We start from the raw sequence: 23,465 nt of genomic DNA on the forward strand, positions 1-23,465 counted from the left end.
TTTGCTCAATAGTGTACCACAAGGAGCCTTTAAATGGGAAATGCCTTCCGTGTATATCAAGCTCAGGTGTTTATGAGCTTGTGTACAATCTCTGTGTAAAAGTTGAATGAAAGGGCCGCAGAAGGGGTTGGTTCTGGGGTCATCTTTCACTCAAGGCTGTGGACAGTGTGGTCTGGGAGTCAGGAAGCAGGACATCCCATCCCAGCCCAGCCAGCAGCTGGCCCATGTGCTAACCTTCCTTAGACCCAGGTTCTTCCTCGGTAAACTCAGTGGAAACATGTGAGCCTGACCTTGCTCATTGTTGTTTCAAAGCCGGAAGGAAGAGACAGTGGGATTTGAAAGTGCTTTAGGAAGTATAAATGTGAATTGTCATTTATAAACTAATCTTGGTTTCTTAAGCCAGGGTATAGTGTCTTTGGGCTTACAGTGAGATGTCCCTGGTCTGATTTTTTTTGTGGGTGTCGGACCCTATAGGTGATGAAAATGCACATGACATTCAGGTTCTAGGTAGGAAAATATAGGCAATAAATGTACAGCCCCCTTGAATCATTTCTAAAATAGTGGTTTAAAAAGGCAACTAGTGGTCGGGCGCAGTTGTTCATGCCTGTAATCCCAGCACTTTGGGAGGCCGAGGCAGGCAGATCGTCTGAGGTCAGGAGTTCAAGACCAGCCTGGCCAACTTCGGGAAACCCCGTCTCTACAAAAAAATACCCAAAAAATTAGCCAGCCATGGTGGGACACGCCTGTATTCCCAGCTACCCGGGAGGCTGAGGCAGGAGAATTGCTTGAACCCGGGAGGCGGAGCTTGCAGTGAGCCAAGATCCCACCACTGCACTCCAGCCTGGGTGACAGTGAGACTCCGTGTCGAAAAAGAAAAAAAGGCAACTAGTCACAAATAATTTGTTTTCTTCTATTAAAAATTTTAAGACCATTATTGAAATTGAGAGTATTATTCTCCTAATCCCTTTAATTGATCAGTTAAGAGTTCCTAGAACAACTTGATATTCCGATTAAAATCTTTGGGTTAAGTCCTACCTTTTGAAATAGGGATAATGTTTTGAAATACTTGGTTTAATACCATTAGGTGCTAAGGAAAATCTTATTCCCTTGCCAAAGAGCAACATTATAACAGGGTCTATTTTATGTCTTTATTGGTAATTATAATTTAATAATGATAATTTTGGAAACAAATTTGACCAAAGGGAAGACTGAGTAAAAACTGCATCCTTTTATGTCAGCAAGTGGTCGAAAATTTCGCAGGAAAGAAAGAGAGATCCCTTATCACATCCTGGTTACTCTGAAGGATCTGAACCCTTAGTTTCCTTGAAATATTATAACTTTCAAAAAATAACAGATGGCTTGTGAAGTTTCAGAGAAAAATGAACACTTATACACTGTTGGTGGGAATGTAAATTAGTTCAACCATAGTGGAAAGCAGGGTGGCAATTCCTCAAAGACCTAAAAACAGAACTATCATTAGGCCCAGCAATCTCATTACTGGGTATATACCTAAAGGAATATAAATGGTTCTCACATAAAGACACAGGCATTCACAATAGCAAAGATATGGAATCACCGACATGCCCATCAATGGTAGATTGAATAAAGAAAATGTGGTACATATACACTATGGAATCTATGGAATACTGTGTAGCCATAAAAAGGAAAGAGATCATGTCCTTTGCAGGAACATGGATGGGGCTGGAGGACATTATCCTTAGCAAACTAACACAGGAACAGAAAACCAAATACCACATGTTCTTGCGTAAAAGTGGGAGCTAAATGATGAGAACATGTGGACACATAGAGGGGAACAACACACACTGGGGCCTATCAGAGGGTGGAGGTGGGAGGAAGGAGAGGATCAGGAAAGATAACTAATGGGTACTAGGCTTAATACCTGGGTGACGAAATAATCTATATGACAAACCCCTGTGGCAATTTTCCCCTTACAACAAACCTGCACATACACCCCTAAACCTAAAATAAAAGTTAAAAATAAATGAATAAATAAATAAATAACCTTAAAGCCATTCTCCCAGTGAATGCTGAGCCCCATAGCCTTCCTCTTTAGCCAAGAGCAGTTCTTGTATTCTGTCCCCAAAAGCTTTTTGATCATTGGCAGGTAAGAGCTTTTTGCCCTGTCATAGACTGTAGTATGTGATGACCTTGTAGAATCCAGAATACATCCCCTATGAAATCTGGTTTACCACTTACTCCCCTCCCCAATTAAGCTATGTGGTTTTATCAACAACTATGGTAATTTTTTTTTCTGATCTTGTGATTTAAGAACTAATGTTACAAACCTCAGGGAGACTAGTTAGTGTGTTTTAAGTGTAGCCATAGGCTTGATAAAGTATTGGTAGATAACTTGGCAGAACCTGACGTCTTTAAAGTAGCAATGTTCAGTTCAGCGTGTAACTCTCTCCCCCTTAATATCTTTTTAGTTTTATCTGAGAAACATACTACATTTTTTTCTCTTTTCTTTCCTTTAAAGGTGGATGCTCAAGTTTGAGGACTGTCATGGGGACTATCAGGTTTTTTAGGCATGTGCTTTCTTTTTCTTCAAATTAAAACCTGTTGTCTGTCTGTCTCTTGTCACTTTTCAGGACAGCCACACTCGGGGCTCTTACAATCAGGGGTCATAAGCTGCTATGTCACCTACCTCACCTTCTCAGCTCTGTCCAGCAAACCTGCAGAAGTAGGTAAGCCAGCCTGTTAGTGGGCTTGTGTTTGCAGTGTGAATACTTTCATTCATGGAGGAATGAGCTATTGTTTAAATATTGGAGAGGCCATGGAGATAGAGAGCAGAAAGATGGTTACCAGAGGCTGGGAAGGGTTTGGGGGAGGTTTGGGAGGAGGTTAGGATGATTAATGGGTACAAAATAAATAGGAAGAATGAATAAGACCTAGTATTTGATAGCACAACAGGGTGACTATAGTCAAATTTAATTGTACATTTAAAAATAACTAAAAGAGTATAATTGGATTGCTTGTATAACACAAAAGATCAGTGCATGAGGGGATGGGTACCCCATTTTAGATGATGTGATTTTTACATGTTTCACACCTGTATTAAAACATCTCATGTACCACAGAAATATGTACGCCTACTATGTATCCACAAAAATTAAGTTAAAAAATAAAAATAAACGTTAGAAATGTACCAAATCACAGTAGAGAGATGATCTAGACTTTTCCATGAAAAAGTCTTTAACTTGAGCTATGTAAAGGAAAATTCCCTTTTTCGATTCTTCCTGGTGTGTAGGACAGACAGGAGGAAAGGTTTGGCTGTGGAGTTTGCTTTTAGGCCTAAATAACCTCTTAATTTAGTTGTATTTCTTTTCTTTTCTGACTATAGCAGTGGAATAAAGAGTGGAAAGAATGTGGGGGAGTGGGGAGCAGGGAGCAGGATCTGAGCACAGATCCATGATTTACTGGCTATGTGACCTCAAACCACTCGTCTTAAATGACATTTATTTACAGAGACAACAGAACATAGTGATTAGAGCATGAGCTTTGAAGTCGGACTGCCTGGTTTATGGACTGATCCTGCTACTTAAGTAACTTGCAGAAACTTACTTATCCTCTCTATTACTTATGTGTTGTATAAATGTAAATATACACAGACATACATACATATATACATACATACACGTAAGCATATATAAATGTATGTTTGAGTATATTTGAGCTTATATAAGTCAAATTAAATAAATGTAGTGTCTAAGAGAATTGAAGTTGTTTCCTCTTTTAAATTTGGAAAGCTGGTGCAATGATAATTTTGAAAGTTTTAGCATATACACATAGTATTTATGGGCTTGTCCTTGTTGCTATTTATAGTGGAAAGTAATGTAAGTGGAGGTCTTAAGTAACTATTGCCTATCCTGGATTTAAGTTTTTTTTAAAATATTCTATCTTGACTCTGTAAGTTTACATAAATTTAGTCTCTTTAAGACTTCTTTTATGACTGTTTATGTAGTAATTTCTGGCTTTAACTTACTGGGATTTTTATTTACAATATTTTTTAAATGGCAGGTATCCCTTTAAAACAGAAAAAAAAGGCTGAGCGTGGTGGCACATGCCTGTAATCTAAGCACCTTGGGAGGCTGAGGCAGGAAGATTGCTTGCAGCCAGGAGCTGAGACCAGCCTTGGCAACATAGCATCTCTACAAAAAAAAAAAAAAAAAAAGAAAAGAAGTTATTTTAAATTTCAAGTGCTCTACATTTTTTTAATTAGCCTAAGAATAAAGATTCTTGAAACCACAGCATACACAGGGAAGTTTATAGCATTAAATGCCTACATGAAAAAAGCAGAAAGATCACAAATTAACAACCTAACATTGCACCTGGAACTAGAAAATCAAGAAGAAATCAAACCCAAAGTTAGCAGAACAAAAGAAATAACAAAGATCAGGGCTGTGTGAGTTGGCTCATGCTTGTAATCCTAGCACTTTGGGAGGCTGAGGCAGGCAGATCGCAGGAGCCCAGGAGTTTGAGACCAGCCTGGGCAACATGGTGAAACCCTGTCCCTACAAAAAAATACAAAAAATTAGCCAGGCATGGTGGCGCATGTCTGTAGTCCCAGCTACTCTGGAGGCTGAGGTGGGAGGATCACTGGAGCCCCAGAGGTTGAGGCTGCAGTGAGCTGTGAGCTCTTATTGCACCACTGCACTCTACCCAGGGCAATAGACAGGGACTTTGTCTCAAAAAAATAAAATAAAATAAGGAACTAAATAAAATAAAGACCCCCCTCCCCCCCCCAAAAAACCCATGAGAACAATACAGAGGATCAACAAAACAAAAAAAAGGTGGTTTGTTGAAAAGATAAACAAAATTGATAAGCCCCTGGACTAACCAAGAAGAGAGAAGACCAAATCAACAAAATTAGAAATGAAAAAGGAAAAATCACAATAATAACCACAAAAGTACAAAAGATCATTACAGACTATTATGAACTTCCATATACTTACAAACTAGAAAAGCTAGAGGAAATGGATACATTTCTGGAAAGCAAGAAGGAATAGAAATCCTAAACAGGCCAATAATGAGTAGTGATATTGAGTCAGTGATTTAAAAAATCTTCCAATAAGAAAAAGCCAGGACCGAATGGAGTCATAGCCAAATCCTACCAAACATATAAGGGAGAACTAATACCAATCCTCCTGAAATTGTGCCAAAAAATGGAGGAGGAGAGAACTCTCCCTGACTCATTATACAAGGCCAGATATATCACCCTGATAACCAAAACCAGACAAGGACACAACAAAAAAAAAGTACAGACCAATACCCCTGATGAACATAGATGGAAAAATCTTCAACAAAATACTAGCAAACACAATGTAATAGTACATCAGAAGATAATATACCATGATCAAGTGGGTATTATACCATGGATGCAAGAATGGTTCAACATATGCAAATTAATAAATATGATACATCATACATTACATATTACATAAACAGAATTAAAGATAAAAACCATATGATCATTTCAATAGATGCAGAAAAAGCATTTGTTAAAATTCAGCATCTTTTCATGGTACAAAAAAAAAAACCCTCAATAAAGTAGGAACATAACTTAAAATAATAGAAGGAATACAACTTAAAATAATAAAGGTCATATATGATAAGCCCACAGCCAGTATCATACTGAGTGGGGAAAAATGGGAAGCATTACTTTTGAGGACTGAACCAAGATAAGGGTGCCTGCCTTCACCATGCCTATTCACCATAGTACTGGAAGTCCTAGCCAGGACACTCAGGCAAGAGGAAGAAGTAAAAGGTATCCAAATTGGAAGAGAGGAAGTCAAATTGTCGTGTTTATTGATGATGTGATTCTATATCTAGAAAACCCAAAAGGCTCCACCAAAACACTGTTAGATTTGAGTAATGAATTCAGTAATATTGCAGTATACAAAGTCAACATACGAAAATTAGTAGTGTTTTGGCTGGGTGCATTGGCTCACATCTGTAATCCCAGCACTTTGGGAGGGCAGGGTGGGTGGATCATTTGAGGTCGGGAGCTTGAGACCAGCTTGGCCAACATGGTGAGACCTCGTGTCTACTAAAAATACAAAAACTAGCCAGTCGTGGTGGTGTGCACATCTGTAATCCCAACTACTTGGGAGGCTGAGACAGGAGAATCACTTGAACCCAGGAGGGGGAGGGATCTTGGCTCACTAGCCAAGATCGCACTACAGCACCCCTGCACCCCAGCCTGGACAATAGAGTGAAACTCCGCCTCAAAAAAAAAAAAAAGTCAATAGTGTTTCTATACACCAGTAATCATCTAGCAGAGAACCAAATCAAGAAGCCAGTCCCATTTACAATGGCTACAAAAAATAAAATAACTAGGAATAAATTTAACGAAGGAGGTGAAAGATCTTTACAATGAAAACTACTAAACATTGATGAAAAACTTAAAAGGAGGGGCCATGTGTAGTTTCACATCCCTGTGATCCCAGCACTTTGGGAGGCCAAGGTGGGAGGATGGCTTGAGGCCAGGAATTTGAGGCTGGCCTGAGCAACATAGGGAAATCCCATCTCTACAAAAAATTTACAAATTAGCTGAGCGTGGTGGCATGCACCTGTAGTTCTAGCTACTCATGGGTCCGAGGTTGGAGGATCACCTGAGCCCAGGAGCTTGAGGTTATGGTGAGCTATGATCAGGCCACTGTACTCCAGACTGGGTGAAAGAGCAAGACCACGTCTCAAAAAAATAAAAATAAAAAGGATGCAAGCGAATGGAAAGACATCCCATGCTCATGGATCAGGAGAATAAATATTGTTAAAATGACCATATTGCCTAAAGCAGTCTTACAGATTTAGCGCTATCCCTATCAAAATACCAATGACATTTTTCACAGAAAAACAATCCTAAAATTTGTATAGAAACAACAGAGCCAGAATAGCTAAAGCAATCCTAAGCAAAAAGAACAAAACTTGGAGGAATCACACTTCAAAGCTGGAGGAGTCCCTTCTTCAAATTATGCTACAAAGCTACAGTAAGCAAAACAGCATGATATTTGTATAAGAATAGATCCATGGAACCACATAGAGAACCCAGAAGTAAAGCCACATATTTATAGCCATCTGGTCTTTGACAAAGTTGACAAGAACACACACTGGGGAAAGGATACCCTTTTCAATAAGTGGTCCTGGAAAATTTGGATTTCCATATGCTGAACCCCTACCGAACCCCTGTCTCTCACCACATACAAAAATCAACAAAAGGTGGATTAAAGACTTACATGTAAGACCTGAAACTATAAAAATGCTAGAAGAAAACCTAGGAAAACTCTTCTGGATATTGCTCAAGGGAAATAATTCATGACTAAGACCTCAAAAGCACAGACAACAAAAACAAAACCAGACAAATGGAACTATGTTAATCTAATTAGTTTCTGTACAGCAAAAGAAATAATCAACAGAGTGAAGAGACAACCTGCAGAATCAGAGAAAATATTTGCAAACTGTGTCTTATAGGGGAGCAATATGCAGAATTTACAAGGAACTCAATTCAACAACAAAAAACACCAAATAATCCCATTAAAAAGTGGTCAAAGGACATGAATAGACATTTCATTTTTTTTCTAAAGAAGACATATAAATGGCCAACAGGCATTTGAAAAAAAATGCTCAACATTGCTAATCATCAGAGAAATGCAAATTAAAACCATAACTAGATGTCATTTCACACCAGTCAGAATGGCTATTATTAAAAAGACAAAAAGTAACAGATGTTGGTAAGGATGTGGAGAAACGGAAACACTTATACTGTTGATGGGAATGTAAATTAGCATAGCTTCTATGGGAAACAGTGGGAGATTTCTCAGAGAACTAAAAATAGAGCTACCATTTGATCCAGCAATCCCACTACTGGGTAGCTACAAAAAGGAAAATAAATCATTATATCAAAAAGATAACTGCACCTCTGTGTTTATCGCAGCACTGTTCACAATAGCAAAGATAAGGAATCACCTTTAAGTGTCCATCAACAGATGATTGGATAAAGAAAATGTGATTTTTATATATATACATATATACACATATATATATACACGTGTATATATATACACATATATATACACGTGTATATATATACACATATATATACACGTGTATATATATACACATATATATACACGTGTATATATATACACGTATATATATACATATATACACACATATATACGTATATATACACACACACATATATACACACACACACACACACATATATATATATATATATCCACACAATGGAATACTATTCAGCCATAAAAAAGAATGAAATCCTGTCTTTTGTAGCAACATGGATGGAACTGGAAGCCATTATCTTAAGTGAAACAAGCAGACACAGACAAATACTGCATGTTCTCGCTTTTAAGTGGGAGCTAAATAATGTGTACACATGGACATGAGTGTGGAATGATAGTGAAGACTCAAACATAGGAAGGAGGGAGGGGATGGATGGTGAGAAATTACTTAATGGGTAGAATACACATTATTTGGTGATAGATACACTAAAAGCCAAGACTTCACCACTACATGTAAAAAAGTTACACTTGTACCCCATAAATTTATACAAATAATAAAAGATTCCTTAAACCACAGCATACATAGTTATGTTTACTGTTTCAAGTGTAAATACTAGTCATAATTGTAGTCTCACTTCAGACACTTGAAATATGCACGTTTGTAAAGTGGTTTCTAGAGTGTTACTTTATGTTACTTGCTTTGGTGGCAAAGTTGGCAGTCAGACCTAGGTTGGGTATTCCAAATGGAAGACTCCATGTTAGGTAAAAGGTAAATTACCACTGATGGTTATATTATAGGAATCTTTGTTACGTAGTGTTTAGAATAACTCAGTTTTTCTTACTGTTTCACACTACAACAGTCAACACACAAGGTTTCTGTGACACTAAAATAAGTGGAGATTTCTCCCCACCAGCAAGCAGGCAGTGGACATCAGTTGGGTGTCCTCCAATCCAATTCGGATGCTCTACCTGGAGATAAGGTCACATCCCACAGGTCGAAGGCTCAATTCCACAAAACAGCCCTACCATTCCCACTGGTCACAAGTCCGGCCCTCCAGAACTTCTGACCAACTGTTAGGGCTCCCACAGTTACCCCTTCTTTGGGATGGATTAATTTGATAGAGTGGCTCACAGATCTCAGGAAATACTTATCTTTACTGATTTATTACAAAGGATATTTTAAAGAATACGAATAAACAGGCAGGTAAAAATATATATAAGGCAAGGTCTCAAAGGGTCCTGAGCTGTCTCCATGGAGTTGGTGTGGCTGGGTTCCTAACATGTGGATGAGGTGGTGTTCACCTTCCTGTAAGCCTCCAGCTCTCAGGAAGCTTTCTGAACCATGTCCTTTTGGGCCTTTTATGGAGACTTCATTACACAGGCATGATTGATTAAATGATTAAACCATTGGCCCTTGGTGATCAACTACCATTCCTCCCATTCCTGGAGTTTGGAGAGTGGGTCTGAAAGTCCCAGCCCTCTAATCCTACCTTGGTCTTTCTGGTGACCAGCCCCCATCCTGAGGCTACCTAGGGGCTGCCAGCCATTAGTCAGTCATTAACATATAAAAAGACACCATTTTGGAGATTTCAAAGATTTTAGGAGTTGCATGCAAGTAAATGCGGATGAAGACCAAATATATATTTCACAATATCTCATGTAGCCACTCACTTTAAAAAAAAAAAACACACCTCAGGAGTTTCCAAGTTACAGACAGAAAGATATCATGATTATCATATCACTTACAGCAAAATGACTTCTCAACTAGTTTAGGAGCCATTGTTGGCTGTTGATTCACCTCAGCACTGCTTGGTATCTGCACCCTACCTCTCTTTAGGGGCTGCCCTGTCAACTGAAAAATGCACCTGACTTCGAGCAAGACTCTTTCCTTAGGTTCTGGATCTGTTTGAGCCCCATGGCACTGATCTGGAATCTGAGGGTCTTGTTCCAAGGATGTGATGATGTGGGAGAATGTTCTTTGAAATAGCAGAAATCCAGTCTGCATGGAAACAGCCTGTAGAGTAGAAGTTTCCAGTGATAAGTGTTCACTGTTCTAAGGAGGTACACCACAGCTACCTGAATTTTCCCAAAATGAGTGCTTCTGTGCGTTACAACTGGCCTTTCTATTTGACTGTGATGACTTTGTTTTTTCTTTACAAGTTCTAGATGAACATGGGAAAAATGTTACAATCTGTGTGCCTGACTTTGGTCAAGACCTGTACAGAGATGAAAACTTGGTGACTATACTGGGGACCAGCCTCTTAATCGGATGTATCTTGTATTCATGGTAAGTCTTGGGAGTTACTCAAGGCCACTTTTGCAGACTTTAAAATTACAGGAAAAGAACTGAAATAACTTTCAGTAGCTGTGAGGCTGCAACCATTTGAGGAGGGGGGAAAATAACCACAAGTAAAAAGGTGAAGAGCATGAACTCATAGTTGAACTTCGTTCACCTTACTTGTTTTTATTTGGGGTAAATAAAGCAAATATATGGTATGTAAATATTTGAACTTCATTTACCTTACTTGTTTTTATTTGGGATAAATAAAGCAAATATATGGTATGTTGCAGCACCTTTGCCTAACCCCCTTTAAAAGATGGTTGAATAGTAGTTTGCTATACTTTTACTGGAGGGCAGGGGAGCACAAAGTGAAGAAGAGATGGAATGTGCCAGCATGTCCTGGCAGCTTTCTAATCCAAAGGAAATAGCTTTCTTCTGCTGTTGATGGAAAGAGTACAGAGTGCTGTGTGCGTGGTCATTCTGTGCAGACAAGAAATGTTCCTTCTCTTTTCTGCTAAACCCACAATGCTGTTGTTCACTCAGCAAAGCAGCTCCTCCAAAAGTAGATGTGACATATGAGTGGGCTGTGTTTCAGATGCTTGTGGTGGGGATTATTCCCCCTTTAAAAGGTTTAAAAGGTTGCTAGAGGGAGAAAAGTCAAGGATAGAAATGGCTAGTTAATCTGGATATATATTTTGCTGATAACTAAGCTTCCCTTTAACAGTAACCTTTTCACATTTAGCCTTTACTTCTGTGTTTACATTTTGTTAATGTTCAGTATAAAAATTCAATTCCATTGAATTCAGCCATAGGCACATGGTAAACTTCGTTTTTACTGAAACGAAATACTCCTGGTGGTGAGAGCTTGTATAAATACAATGTCTTTCTGAGCATGTTGGCATTTTCTCTTAACCTCCTTTAACAACTTCTACTATTAGAAAGGGAACAACAAGGACACAGACCTTTTAGAGTCTATTTGCTCAGGGTCACACATCAAGCAATAAAATGCTTGTTGTTTTACAGGTGGGTGTTAAGATGATGGTTACATACATTCATTCTTGGCCTGTGTGACATAGTGACAGAGTCTCCTTGTTGTTGCAGAATGGACTGTGGTAACTTCTTTCTGGCCTTTCAATTTTATTAATTCCTAAGTTGTTCGCTGAGTACCTACAATATAGGAAGCAGGCTGCGTGGTGCAGTGGCTCACGCCTATAATCCCAGCACTTTGGGAGGCTGAGGCAGGAGGATCACTTGAACCCAGGAATTTGAGACCAGCCTAGACAACATAGCAAGACCCTGTTTCTACCAGAAAAAAGAATCAGGCGTGATGGCACATGCCTGTGGTCCCAGCTACTTGGGAAGCTGAGATGGGAGGATCACTTGAACCCAGGTGTCTAAGGCTGCAGTGAGCTAGGGGTGTCTCCACTCCAGCCTAAGCAACAGAGTGAGACCCTGTCTTTTAAAAAACCAACCATGAAGATATTTGACAGAATAAAATCATGTTTTTGTGGGTTACTGGGTACCAAATGAAAAAAAAATTGGCCCTTGGCCAGGCGCGGTGGCTCACGCTTGTAATCCCAGCACTTTGGGAGGCCAAGGTGGGTGGATCACCTGAGGTTAGGAGTTTGAGACCAGCCTGGCCAACATGGTGAAACCCCATATCTACTAAAAATACAAAAATTAGCGGGGTGTGGTTGTACACACCTGTAATCCCAGCTACTCCGGAGGCTGAGGCTGGAGAATTGCTTGAACCCAGGAGGTGGAGGTTGCAGTGAGCTGAGATCACGCCATTGCACTCCAGCCTGGGTAACGAGAGAAACTCTATCTCAAAAAAAAAAAAAAAAAAAAAATTCCCTTTAAATAAAGTAGAGTTTGGATTTACCATAAACCCTTCAATGGAAAAGATGGCAAAAATTCTTCTTAGCCTGCTGCATAATGGTTACCACACATAGGGCATTTCACAACATGGAATTTTCACCCTATCATATTTTCTCACTATTTCTAGCAGGTATAAAGAATTCTTCTGAGTTGGCCCTTGAGTGAGAGATGATAAATAAAATGTTGTTTCTTACAGGACTGAGGTACCATAGTGGAGATTGGTAAGGGCTGGTCTGATATTCCCAAAAGATGTCAATTTTCAAAGTTGATAGCTACTAAAAAAAAAAAAATCTGTCTAAATACCAGCAACAAACATTGTTATTGAATGTGTAAACCACAAAACTGCAGTGTCTGGTGGGATGAGAACATATAAAACTGCAGCCCCTACAAAGTGGAGATGAGGATGACCAGTCTGCTCTGTGGGGTACTTCTGTAATCTGTAGGCAAGAGCACACTCTGTGGGCTGGGCCCCCTAGGAGTTAGTTCCCCCGGGGTCCACGTGATTGATGTTTGCTGTAATTACTCACTGCAGCTCTTCGAGGGGTCAGCTTTAAGAACACTAAATTCAGGCTTTGTAGGGTCTGGGAATAAAGGAATGCTGTAGGGGTGGGAGTTAGCCCAACTAGGGTTTTTTCAGATCTGGACTTCTGAAGAGTTTGTTTTCCTTCCTGACTCAGAGGAATGAAAGTTTGGAGGATGTTACAAAAAGGCCGCATCGTCCGTGTGGGAACTGTCATTTGAACATAATTGCAGGAATATCTAGGATTCTTGATAGAAATTGCAGGAAGCCAGAGACTATTATAGATAGTATGTAGATTAAAAGGAGAAGAAGGCCAAGATTGCCTGGGGTCCACTCTTTTGTAAAGTTGTAGAAGACTGGAAATCTCCCTAGCTCCTAAACACTCGCATTGTTCGGGGCCCTCTTGTATGCGGTGGAATGGAGGGACGAGGTTCGAACTTGTAGTAAAGATCCTTGCCGCTTGGCTTTGACTCTGGACTCTGGTGGTCTTCTTTGGGGAACTAACGGTCTGGGCATAACACTCTTTCCCTTCGCCCTCCAGAGCCCCCAAGCCCCACCCCCAAATACTTGTTTCCTTTGGGGTATCTCCGTCCTGACTCTTGCAGCTGGGGTACTCTCTAGGAGTATGTTTTAATGTTTGTAGCCTCAGCTCAGAAGAAGGGCTCAACCCAAACCTACTCCCTGCCTTTCTGCCTGGGGCTGCCTTCTCTCCAGAGCCTCCTTCCATTGCACCCAGGAATCATTGCTGTGAAAGAACATCATAGCTTGGACCCCATGTAAGCCCTCACCTTGGTCCACTTGTGGGAGTTCTCTGATAGCTCTTTTTATTTTTTTAGATAAAAAAAAATGTTTTAAGGCAAGTTCTCACTATGTTACCCAGGCTGGGTAAACTGTCCTTAAGGGATCCTCCTGCCTCAGCCTCCCAAGTAGCTGGGACTACAGGCATAACCATGGCACCTGGCATTCTGATGGTTTTCTGTCTCTCTCTCTCTCTCCCTCCTCCTTTCTTCCTTTTTTTTTTTTTGAGGCGGAGTTTTGCTCTTTCGCCCAGGCTGGAGTGCAATGGCAGGATCTCAGCTCACTGCAACCTCCGCCTCCCAGGTTCAAGCGATTCTCCTGCCTCAGCCTCCTGAGGAGCTGGGATTATAGGCGCATGCCACCACGCCACCATGCCCAGCTAATTTTTGTATTTTTAGTAGAGACGGGGTTTCACCATGTTGGTCAGGCTGGTCTCAAACTCCCAACCTCAGGTGATCTGCCCGCCTTGGCCTCCCAAAGTGCTGGGATTACAGGCGTGAGCCACCATGCCCAGCCCTGATGGCTCTTTCTATAGGCGCATCCCTCCACACCCCTTTAGTCTGGAGCTTTGCTGTGACAAATCCTGGCCTCCACGAACTATTTCTTAATTCCTCCCTTGGTCTCTGGATTTTGATTGAAATTGTTATTCTGTTGCCTTCAACTTCAAACTGTCAGCCTGGACAGGATCCCGGAGTTGATCAGGTCAGTCTCCTCATTGTACAAGTAAGGAAGCATGGAGCCTATACCTGTAGCTCTCTACTCCCAACTTCGGGCAACCTTTCCTTGAGGCTCCTTTGCGGGAGTATTTAGGGACACTGGTGGATAGTCTCTCCCCGGCTCTTTTTCCTCAGATGGCTTGGTGTAATGTCCCCTGAGGGAGAAAGATAAACTGGATGACTTGCGTAATTATATTATTACAAGGCATTTGCACTATAAAGTTTCCTGACCATTCCACTTTTATCTGTGTTTAAGAGAAAAAATAATTATTAATATTGAACCATCTTTGAAGATATCCTTTTAAATATAAAACTGGAAAAAGTAAGAATTTTTATTCAATGTCAAACAACTTCCCAGTTTGAAGTGGGGAGGTTCGCAGGTTGGTGTGATAGCATTGCCGAGGGGATTGTTCTACATTAAAAAAAGTTGGGAAATCAAAGAAGAATATTTATTTTTTTGGTACATTCTGGGCCTTTATGGGGGATGGGGAAATTTGTATCTTCCCCACCAGGAGGGGTGAGATTTGTATCTTCATTTTGGGAATTCTGCTCTGGCCTGCCTGCCAGCTAGAAATCTTCAAGTTAGAAATGTTCCACCCCGTGGCCAGGCGTGATGGCTCATGCCTGTAATCCCAGCACTTTGGGAAGGCGAGGCGGGTGGATCCTCCGAGGTCAGGAGTTCAAGACCAGCCTGACCAAAATGGAGAAACCCCATCTGTACTAAAAATACAAAATTAGCCAGGCATGGTGGTGCATGCCTGTAACCCCAGCTACTCGGGAGGCTGAGACAGGAGAATCGTTTGAACCCAGAAGACAGAGGTTGTGGTGAGCCGACATCGAGCCATTGCACTCCAGCCTGGGCAAAAAGAGTGAAACTCCATCTCCAAAAAAAAAAAAAGAAAAAGAAATCTTCCACCCCATGCCCCAGGTTCACAGAGAGCTCAGGTCTCCTTTGGGTTCTATAGCACAGGGGAGCATGACTGATCTTCATCATTGCACAAAGGCTGGGAATAGTCATGGGATCTGTCAAGGGCCTGTCCTGTACATTTGTCAGGGAGTCGGGATGCGTGATCTCCAGGAAGGTTTGGACGTGTTATTTAGAGATTTTCTGTGGTCTAGTGGACTTTGGCCAGCTTCAAAAGCATCTGCAGTGCCAGTGTTGAGGGGCACCTGCATTGTGCATTCTTCTGCCAGTGTGAAGGGGTTCTGGGCACTGTAGTGGTTCTGCAGGGAAACAGGACACGGCTTTTTTTTTTTTTTTTTTTTTTGGCTGTCACCATGACTGCAGAGCACTGCTGGCATTTTGGCTGGGTTGGGGTGGGGTGGCAGCAGGCAGAGACAGTAAACACGCTGTGGTGTGTTAGGCATTCTCCGTACAATAAAGCATTGTCTTAACCCAATGCTGTAAGTCTCCTCCTATCCCCACGGGAAATACTGGGTTAAAGTCACACCTATCTTAGCACAGGAAGAGGTAAGGCTTATAGGTAACCCAGAAATTGTTTTATAGCAATTTGTGCTGTGCTCACCAAACAGTGGTCTTTGTAATAGCCTGAATGCAGTTAATAAGAATTTCCTAGGCTTTAAGAGCTTATAAAAAAAAAACCTTTTCTTGATAATTCCAAGAAGAGTGTTGTATGGAGAAAGGCTACAACTGAATAAAGATCTTTTTTTTTTTTCCTGCAACATCTGCCTCCCGGGTTCAAGCAATTCTCTTGCCTCAGTCTCCCGAGTAGCTGGGATTACAGGCGCCCCCCACCATGCCCGGCTAATTTTTATATTTTTAGTAGAGACAGGGTCTCACCATGTTGGCTAGGCTGGTCTCGAATTCCTGACCTCAGGTGATCTGCCCACTTCGGCCTCCCAAAGTGTTGGGATTACAGATGTGAGCCACCACGCCCGGCACCTGAATAAAGATCTTAATGTAGGGTAACATCTACCTGTAGAAGTCACATGGCATTAATGATGCTCTGAATGTAGTTCTTTTTAAAAGTAAAATCAAAACCTTCCCCATGTTAGGCCTCTTTGATGGTGAAGTGGCAAAGGCGCCCAAATCAAGAGCTTTGTTTTCTGGAAATTACGTTAACCCAAAGAATTTATAGAGTAGAATATTTACTCTGAGGCTTTGTTTTTCTTTTTGAGACAGAGTCTCACTTTCTCGCCCAGGCTAGAGTACAGTAGCGTGATCTCAGCTCACTGCAACCTCTGCCTCCTGAGTGTCAAGCAATTTTCCTGCCTCAGCCTCCTGAGCAGCTGGGATTACAGCTGCCAGCCACCACACCTGGCTAATTTTTGTATTTTTACTAGAGATGGGGTTTTGCCATGTTGGCCAGGCTGGTCTGGAACTCCTGACCTCAGGGGATCCACCCGCCTCGGCTTCCCAAAGTGCTAGGATTACAGGCGTGAACCACTGCACCTGGCCTATTCTGAGCCTCATAAATAATGAATGTTAACCTTTCAAATGAAAATTTCAGATAGTGATCTCTTCCTAAAATTAAAAATTTATATTTTCCCCTGTGAAAACTATACACTGTACTAAATCAAAACTTGTATGCACAGGATATGTGCCACTCTTTTTTTTTTTTTTGAGACAGGGTCCTTCTGTCACTCAGGCTGAAGTGCACTGGTGTGATCATGCTCACTACAACCTCCCAGGCTCAATTTATTCTCCTACTTCAGCCTCCCCAGTAGCTGGGACTGCAGACATGTGCCACCACACCTGGCTAATTTTTATATTTTTTGTAGAGACAGGGTTTTGCCAAGTTGTCCAAGCTGGTCTCGAACTCCTGGGCTCAAGCGATCTACCTGCCACAGCCTCCCAAAGTGCTGAGATTACAGGTGTGAGCCACCGCACCCAGCCGGGCCACTCTTAAATGTCGGATTAGGTGTTGTGTTTCTTGGGTGCGCAGTCATTGGGAGATGTTTCTGTCTTCCTCTGACCAGGCACAGAGTCAGGAGGTGGAGTGGCATGGGCCTGGATTAGCATCCATCAGTTCAAAGCAGAAATGAAAGTGATGCTGTTGTACTTGAGTGGACCACAAAAGAAACAGTGAACTTGGATCTCAGTGGGCTTCTGTATGAGAAAGCTTTTTATTGTTTATCTCTGTCTCATTGATCTCTCTCCTTGGGAAAGAGGATGAGACTGCGCAGTGTTGCCTCATGGGGTTCGCTGGATTGAGATGAGTGTGTGTCCCCACCTTTCCATGAGCAGACCAGCTTCTTGAGCACCAACACGCCCCGCCCATGTCAGGCCAGCACAGAAGCTACATGACGGCAGGATTGTTGCCTGTGTCACTGAGTCCCCAGTGCTTAGAATCGGGCCTGACACATAGTGGCCTTCAGTAAATATTTGCTAAATCAATCTGTAAAGTTAGCTGGAACCCTAAGTATTGTATATATTTGCTTAAAATGTTCTGTGTTTTTGTTTTGTAGAGATGAGGTCTTGCTATGTTGCTCAGGCTCTTCTCAAACTCCTGGCCTCAAGTGATCCTTCCACCCCTTCCTCTCAGAGTATTACAGGCATGAGCCACCACTTCTGGCCTGTTTTTGTTTTCAGGCCTTGCATGGGGCAAAATAAATTGTTTTGCCCCATGCAAGGCAATTTGTCTAACATTGTACCTTTCTAGGTCTCGGGGAAGTGGCAGAATTTTTTATTACCTCGACTGCTACTCTTCCAAACAGCAAGCCTTGTTCTGCTATAGGCTATCACAGTAAATAACTGCGACTTTTGCTTTCATGCCCTTGCTTTCTGTTGCCATCTCTGGGCTCGTTGCTTTTGATTCCCTCTAAGCAAGACTAGTCAAAGGGAGGGAAAGATAAAGTGAAATTAGAAAACTATTGTAGCATTTGAGGGAGGAGAGGCAAAAAGCAATACTGAAAACCAAGATATCTTACTTCTCTACCTACAACCTTCTTTGCATAAAATGATCTAATGCAATCCATGTAAAATGATATCAACTATAGAATAAGCCAGCCAATTTTGGAATAAGGAGAGGTATTAAAATAGATTGCTTTGATTTAAGTCTCCTGAACGGTAGGTTACATTGAGGCTCTCGTCGGAGCACTGGCCAGCCGGCTTTCCCCTTCATTCCATGTGTTGTAATGTGTTAATATGCCCAGCTGACGTTTTTGTCTGTTTCTTAGTTTGACATCAACAACAAGATCAAGTTCTGACGCTCTGCAGGGGCGATACGCAGCTCCTGAATTGGAAGTAAGTTCATTTCCTTTTCCTGTCATGCTTCATCTCAGAAGATCCATTTCTCAGGAGGGCCTTTTGTGTTTGTGTCTTTATCAGTCTGCATTCCGTGATCCTGTTTTTCTGCTGAGGAAAGATTTTTGTATAGAAAAATAAATGCTGGCCGGGTGTGGTGGCTCACGCCTGTAATCCCAGCACTTTGGGAGGCCGAGGCGGGTGGATCACCTGAGGTCAGGAGTTCAAGACCAGCCTGGCCAACATGGTGAAACCCCATCTCTACTAAAAATACAAAAATTAGCCAGGCATGGTTGCTCACACCTGTAGTCCCAGCTACTTGGGAGGCTGAGACGCGAGAATCACTTGAACCCTGGTGGCAGAGGTTGCAGTGAGCCAAGATCATACCACTGCACTCCAGCCTGGGCAATAGAGTGACACTTTGACTCGAAAAAATAAAATAAAAAAGAAAAATAAATGCTTTCCTGCTTTCCTTTGTATGCTATGGGATTAAAATGAATCAGTCCATTCTTGATTTTCTGTAAGAAAGCTGGCCTCTTGGGTGGCATCCTGCCGCTCACCCCCAACCAGAGGCTCAGGTAACCTTGTCAGGCTGCACCCTGCGCTCTTCCCTTGCCGTAGTGGAGTCTTGGTGGGTTTTATTTTAACTTCTGATCCACCCACCTGTTTCACACTTGTCTCTGCCCTCCATACACAGCGTGGCTGTGAGATTATGTAATAGCTGTTTGGAAGAAAGGAGAGAGGAAAGGGAAGGAACCATATCTGCTCTGCCTGATGCTGTTGAACGTCGTAGATACATTAACTCATTTGTCAGTTCCATCAGGTGGGCGTTTTGTCAGGTAGAGTGTTATGGACAATACATGCATTGGTTGCCTGCACATCCAAAGCCTCAAGGTGTTCAGCAGATGCCTATCAGTCAACAAAATGTCTGTTATTTTCTTAATTGTGCAAGAGTCTTTCTGGGGCTCTCATCTACCAACATCAGCAAGGTCTAATCAGATGGAGGCAGCCAGGGAAAGACTCAGCTGTGACCTAAGAATGAAAAGAACCAGGGGTTCCAAAGATGGCTAAGACTTAGAGCACTTGCTATGTCCCAGGCACTGTTCTAAGTTCTTCCTATGTGATTTCACTTAATCCTCATAAAAACCCAGTGACGTGCTATTACCTCCATTTTACAGAGGGGAAAACCAGAAGAGTTAAGTCATTTAAGCCTCACAGGTTTTGATTTGCCAGAATATAAACCGTGTACTCTGGCCCCAGGATCTGTGTTCTTGACCACTGCTGCCCAGGAGCTGAGCTGCTGAACCCTGGTCCTTGCTGCTGACTGCAGGCAGCTGGTATCTGGCCACTGCCTGCGTTTTAATAGCTTTCCGTGGATGGAAAAGCCCTGGTGTCTGTCTAGATATGGGCACTTTACTCTGCAGCTGGGTGTCTGGGGTTGGTCTCTCTTGCACCTGACCTGGATATAGTGAGCCATTATGAAGGGCTGTCAATCTGCCAGCATCATTCACCAACTCTTTCTGTTGCCTAAAGGAGAAAATTGTGCTGAGTTTGAATAGGTTACTGCCTATTATAGAGAAGAGAATGGTCTGTAGAAGGGGTGTTTGTTCTCACCATTGACTAGGTGACCACCTGCTGAGGTTGCATGGTTATGGTTTCAATGTCTCTATTGTGTACAGAGTTCAAGCTCAAAGAACAGCAGTTCTCCAAGTTAGATTTAAGAGAGGATGTTTTTCTTCTCAGTCTAAGGGAAAATGTCCGAGTGTTTCCTTCTGAACTGGAGAGCATACGGGATGGAAGTTGGTTTGCTCTCCTGCGTCACATTTCACAGGATACAACTTTGAAAGTGAGAGTTCATAGTTTCTTGTGGTAACTTGAACTTCAAAATAACTAAGACCTCAGCATACCGTGTCTTGGGCCCACTGAATGAATTAGTGGTTTTTAGACCATGGCACTTAATCCAAGCTCCTGTTAAGGCTAATACCTCCGTTAAAGGTTTCCTTGCCAAGCAGGGAAACAAGGGCTTGGCCTTGATACACAAATGAGATGAAGGCTCAAGCTCTCATATTCTCATCCTTGGCTCTCTGTTCTTTGTAGTTGAAATATCTTCAGCCACAAAGTGCTAAGGGCCCTGCACTTCCCAGGCTGTCTTAGTACTCTGTTTACCAGAGTCCTTCTGAAATCACATACTTTTTTTCTTTGCTTTTTTTTTTTTTGAGACAGGGCCTCACTCTGTCACCCAGGCTGGAGTGCAGTGGTGGGATCACAGCTTACTGCAGCATCAAACTCATGGGCTTAAGCAGTCTTCCTCCCTCAGTCTCCCAAATAGCTGGGACTATACATAACCTGATTTTTTAAAATTAAGTTTATTGTTTTGAGTAGGTAAGAAATAATGGCCGGGCGCAGTGGCTCACGGCTGTAATCCCAGCACTTTGGGAGGCCGAGGTGGGTGGATCACCTGAGGCCTGGAGTTCGAGACCAGCCTGACCAACATGGAAAAACCCCGTCTCTACTAAAAATACAAAATTAGCCAGGCATGGTGGCACATGCCTGTAATCCCAGCTACTTGGGAGGCTGAGGCAGGATAATTGCTTGAACCCGGGAGGCAGAGGTTGCAGTGAGCCGAGATCGTGCCATTGCACTCCAGCCTGGGCAATAAGAGCAAATCTCCATCTCAGAATAAAAAATATGCAAGGTACCAGAGATGCTTCAAAGGCAAGCATTCCCTCCATCCCTGCCCACGGCCCATGCAACGGCTTGATTTTGATAGGAAACATGGGTAGGCTGCTTCCAGATTCCTTCACTTTACTATTTCAGATCCTACCAGCTTCGCCAAGCTCCTAGATACCACGTGTTACCTATTGTGAATCATGGATCTTGGTGTCCCCATCCTGCATTCGTCTGTTCCAGCTCTGTCACTAAGCTAGTTTGGTGACTTTGGCCAGTTAACCTGCCTGACCTCAGTTTCCTCAGCTGTACTCAGGATAATAATAAGCCCAGTGCAAAGGTCAAAGAGGATTTAATGAAATAACATTGAAAGCAAAGCACGAGAAGGGAGCACCAGGAGAGTGGGGCTCTTGTCACGTTCATTGGGTTTCACATTGAGTTCTCCAGAAGCAGAGGCTGAGGCAGTTTGTTGCGTGGGATATTTATTAAAAGTCAGCACATGTGGAGGGAGAAGGGGAAGGGGAGGCAAAATTGGGCAGAGGGTGAAGTTGAAGGACAGTGCAGCTGGACAAAGCCTCCCTAACCCTAGGAGCCATAAAGGCACGGCCTTTACCCCTTCCATGGCAGTTACCCAGGAAGGGTAAAGGAGCTCCTGTCTCGAGGCTCTGCTGCCAGCATTCATGGTAGCAGGAGCGAGCACCAAGTCCACGGATGAGGATCTCTGTGGCACATCTCCCTCCATGGGGTTTCCTGTCACCAACACCCAGCACACCTGGGAAAGAACAGTCCACATCTTTTGAAGGGATACGGGCAATTCAGGGCCTGGGAGGTGGTTCAAATAAGGGTTACTGCTGCCTTACTGAGGTGGACTAGAAATAGAACACAAGCCGCCTGACTGTTGCTTTTGCTTTCACAGATAGCTCGCTGTTGTTTTTGCTTCAGTCCTGGTGGAGAGGGTAAGCAGAGCGCTTTTATTCTTTGCATCTGTGTGGCACTGCAGACCTATAACTCTAATCTGTAGTCATTTGGGATTCAGACACAAATAACTTGAATAGTAAGGAGAAAGTTTTATTCTAAAGCTGACTTACTACTTATACACTTTTCACATTCTTCCTGAAGGATAGCTGAGTTTTGTTTGTGTTGGTATTCTGGTAGGGAGAATCAGTCCAAATTTTGGTTTAAATGTAAGTTAAATTATACAGTGAGATTTAGAGAATCAGAGAGCACATTTTTTAAAAAGGAGTGATTTGGAAAATACCAAGAGGTCCTGACACCTTATTTTGGGGCCATTTCATTCCTTCACCTTACTTTCCAAGGTGGATTGGAGGATTCCAAGGGCTTGAGAACTAACTCTTGTTTTATTCTCACTTTCTGCTGAGCTTATAGTAAGTTTTACGTCTTTAAGGGTTTTTAAGGGTTCTCTTTCTGTTAAAATAAATGTGGCAGGCCAGGCACGGTGGCTTATGCCTGTAATCCCAGCACTTCGGGAGGCTGAGGTGGGTGGATCACCTGAGGTCAGGAGTTCGAGACCAGCCTGGCCAACATGGCAAAACCCTGTCTCTACTAAAAAACAATACAAAATTAGCCGGGCGTGGTGGCGTGTGCCTGTAATCCCAGCTACTCGGGAGGCTGAGGCAGGAGAATCGCTTGAACCTGGGAGGTGGAGGTTGCAGTGACCCAAGATCATGCCACTGTACTCCAGCCGGGGCAAAAAGAGTGAAACTCCATCTCAAAAAATAAATAAATAAAAATAAATGTGGCATTAGGTAACTCTTCCTGTTACAGAAGTTGCTAGGGTGGAGTGGGGGTTTTGTGCTTAGGGCACAGATTGAAGTTGCCAGAGGGTACAGATGGCTTTCTGGCATCTTTTCTACTGACAGCCCTGTAGAATTAGCGAGCGTGACTTTGCTGAATGGTAAACACCCACATTCACTCATTGAGCCTGGGCTCCCTCTGTGCTTCACAGACACTGAAGAGCAGCAGCCGGGGAAGGAGGGACCACGGGTCATTTATGACGAGAAGAAAGGCACCGTCTACATCTACTCCTACTTCCACTTCGTGTTCTTCCTAGCTTCCCTGTATGTGATGATGACCGTCACCAACTGGTTCAAGTGAGTGGCCCATTTGCTTAGGTATTTTTGAAGCAAAGCCTTAAAGTTAAGAGTTAAGTACTGTTCGTGTTTGTTTGTTTGTTGGAGAGACTGTGACGCAAGTCAAATATGGTGTGTTAGATGGTGATGAGTATTGGGGAGAAAAATAAAATTAGGAGAGGGAATTGGGGTAGGGGTGGTGGGAGTGGTGGTTTCAAGCACAGTGATTGGAGAGATTGTTCCTGAAGGAGGAGAGGAGAAGGGAG

At 42.4% G+C, this 23,465-nt stretch overlaps 1 protein-coding gene across 5 annotated transcripts in view; it reads left to right on the forward strand.

Annotated features, from left to right (window-relative positions):
• Positions 1–23,465, forward strand: part of SERINC5 (serine incorporator 5) — a 145,758-nt gene that overhangs the window by 88,887 nt on the left and 33,406 nt on the right. For all 5 annotated transcript variants that reach the window (XM_003822274.5, XM_055112257.2, XM_034959892.3 and 2 more), the window contains 5 exons: positions 2,610–2,705; positions 10,203–10,329; positions 18,376–18,442; positions 22,026–22,065; positions 23,076–23,220. In XM_003822274.5, the coding sequence (XP_003822322.1) occupies positions 2,610–2,705; positions 10,203–10,329; positions 18,376–18,442; positions 22,026–22,065; positions 23,076–23,220 (475 nt within the window). The remainder of the gene's footprint in view (positions 1–2,609; positions 2,706–10,202; positions 10,330–18,375; positions 18,443–22,025; positions 22,066–23,075; positions 23,221–23,465) is intronic.

The sequence above is a fragment of the Pan paniscus genome, chromosome 4 (assembly GCF_029289425.2).
Source record: "Pan paniscus chromosome 4, NHGRI_mPanPan1-v2.0_pri, whole genome shotgun sequence".
Lineage (NCBI taxonomy): Eukaryota > Metazoa > Chordata > Mammalia > Primates > Hominidae > Pan > Pan paniscus.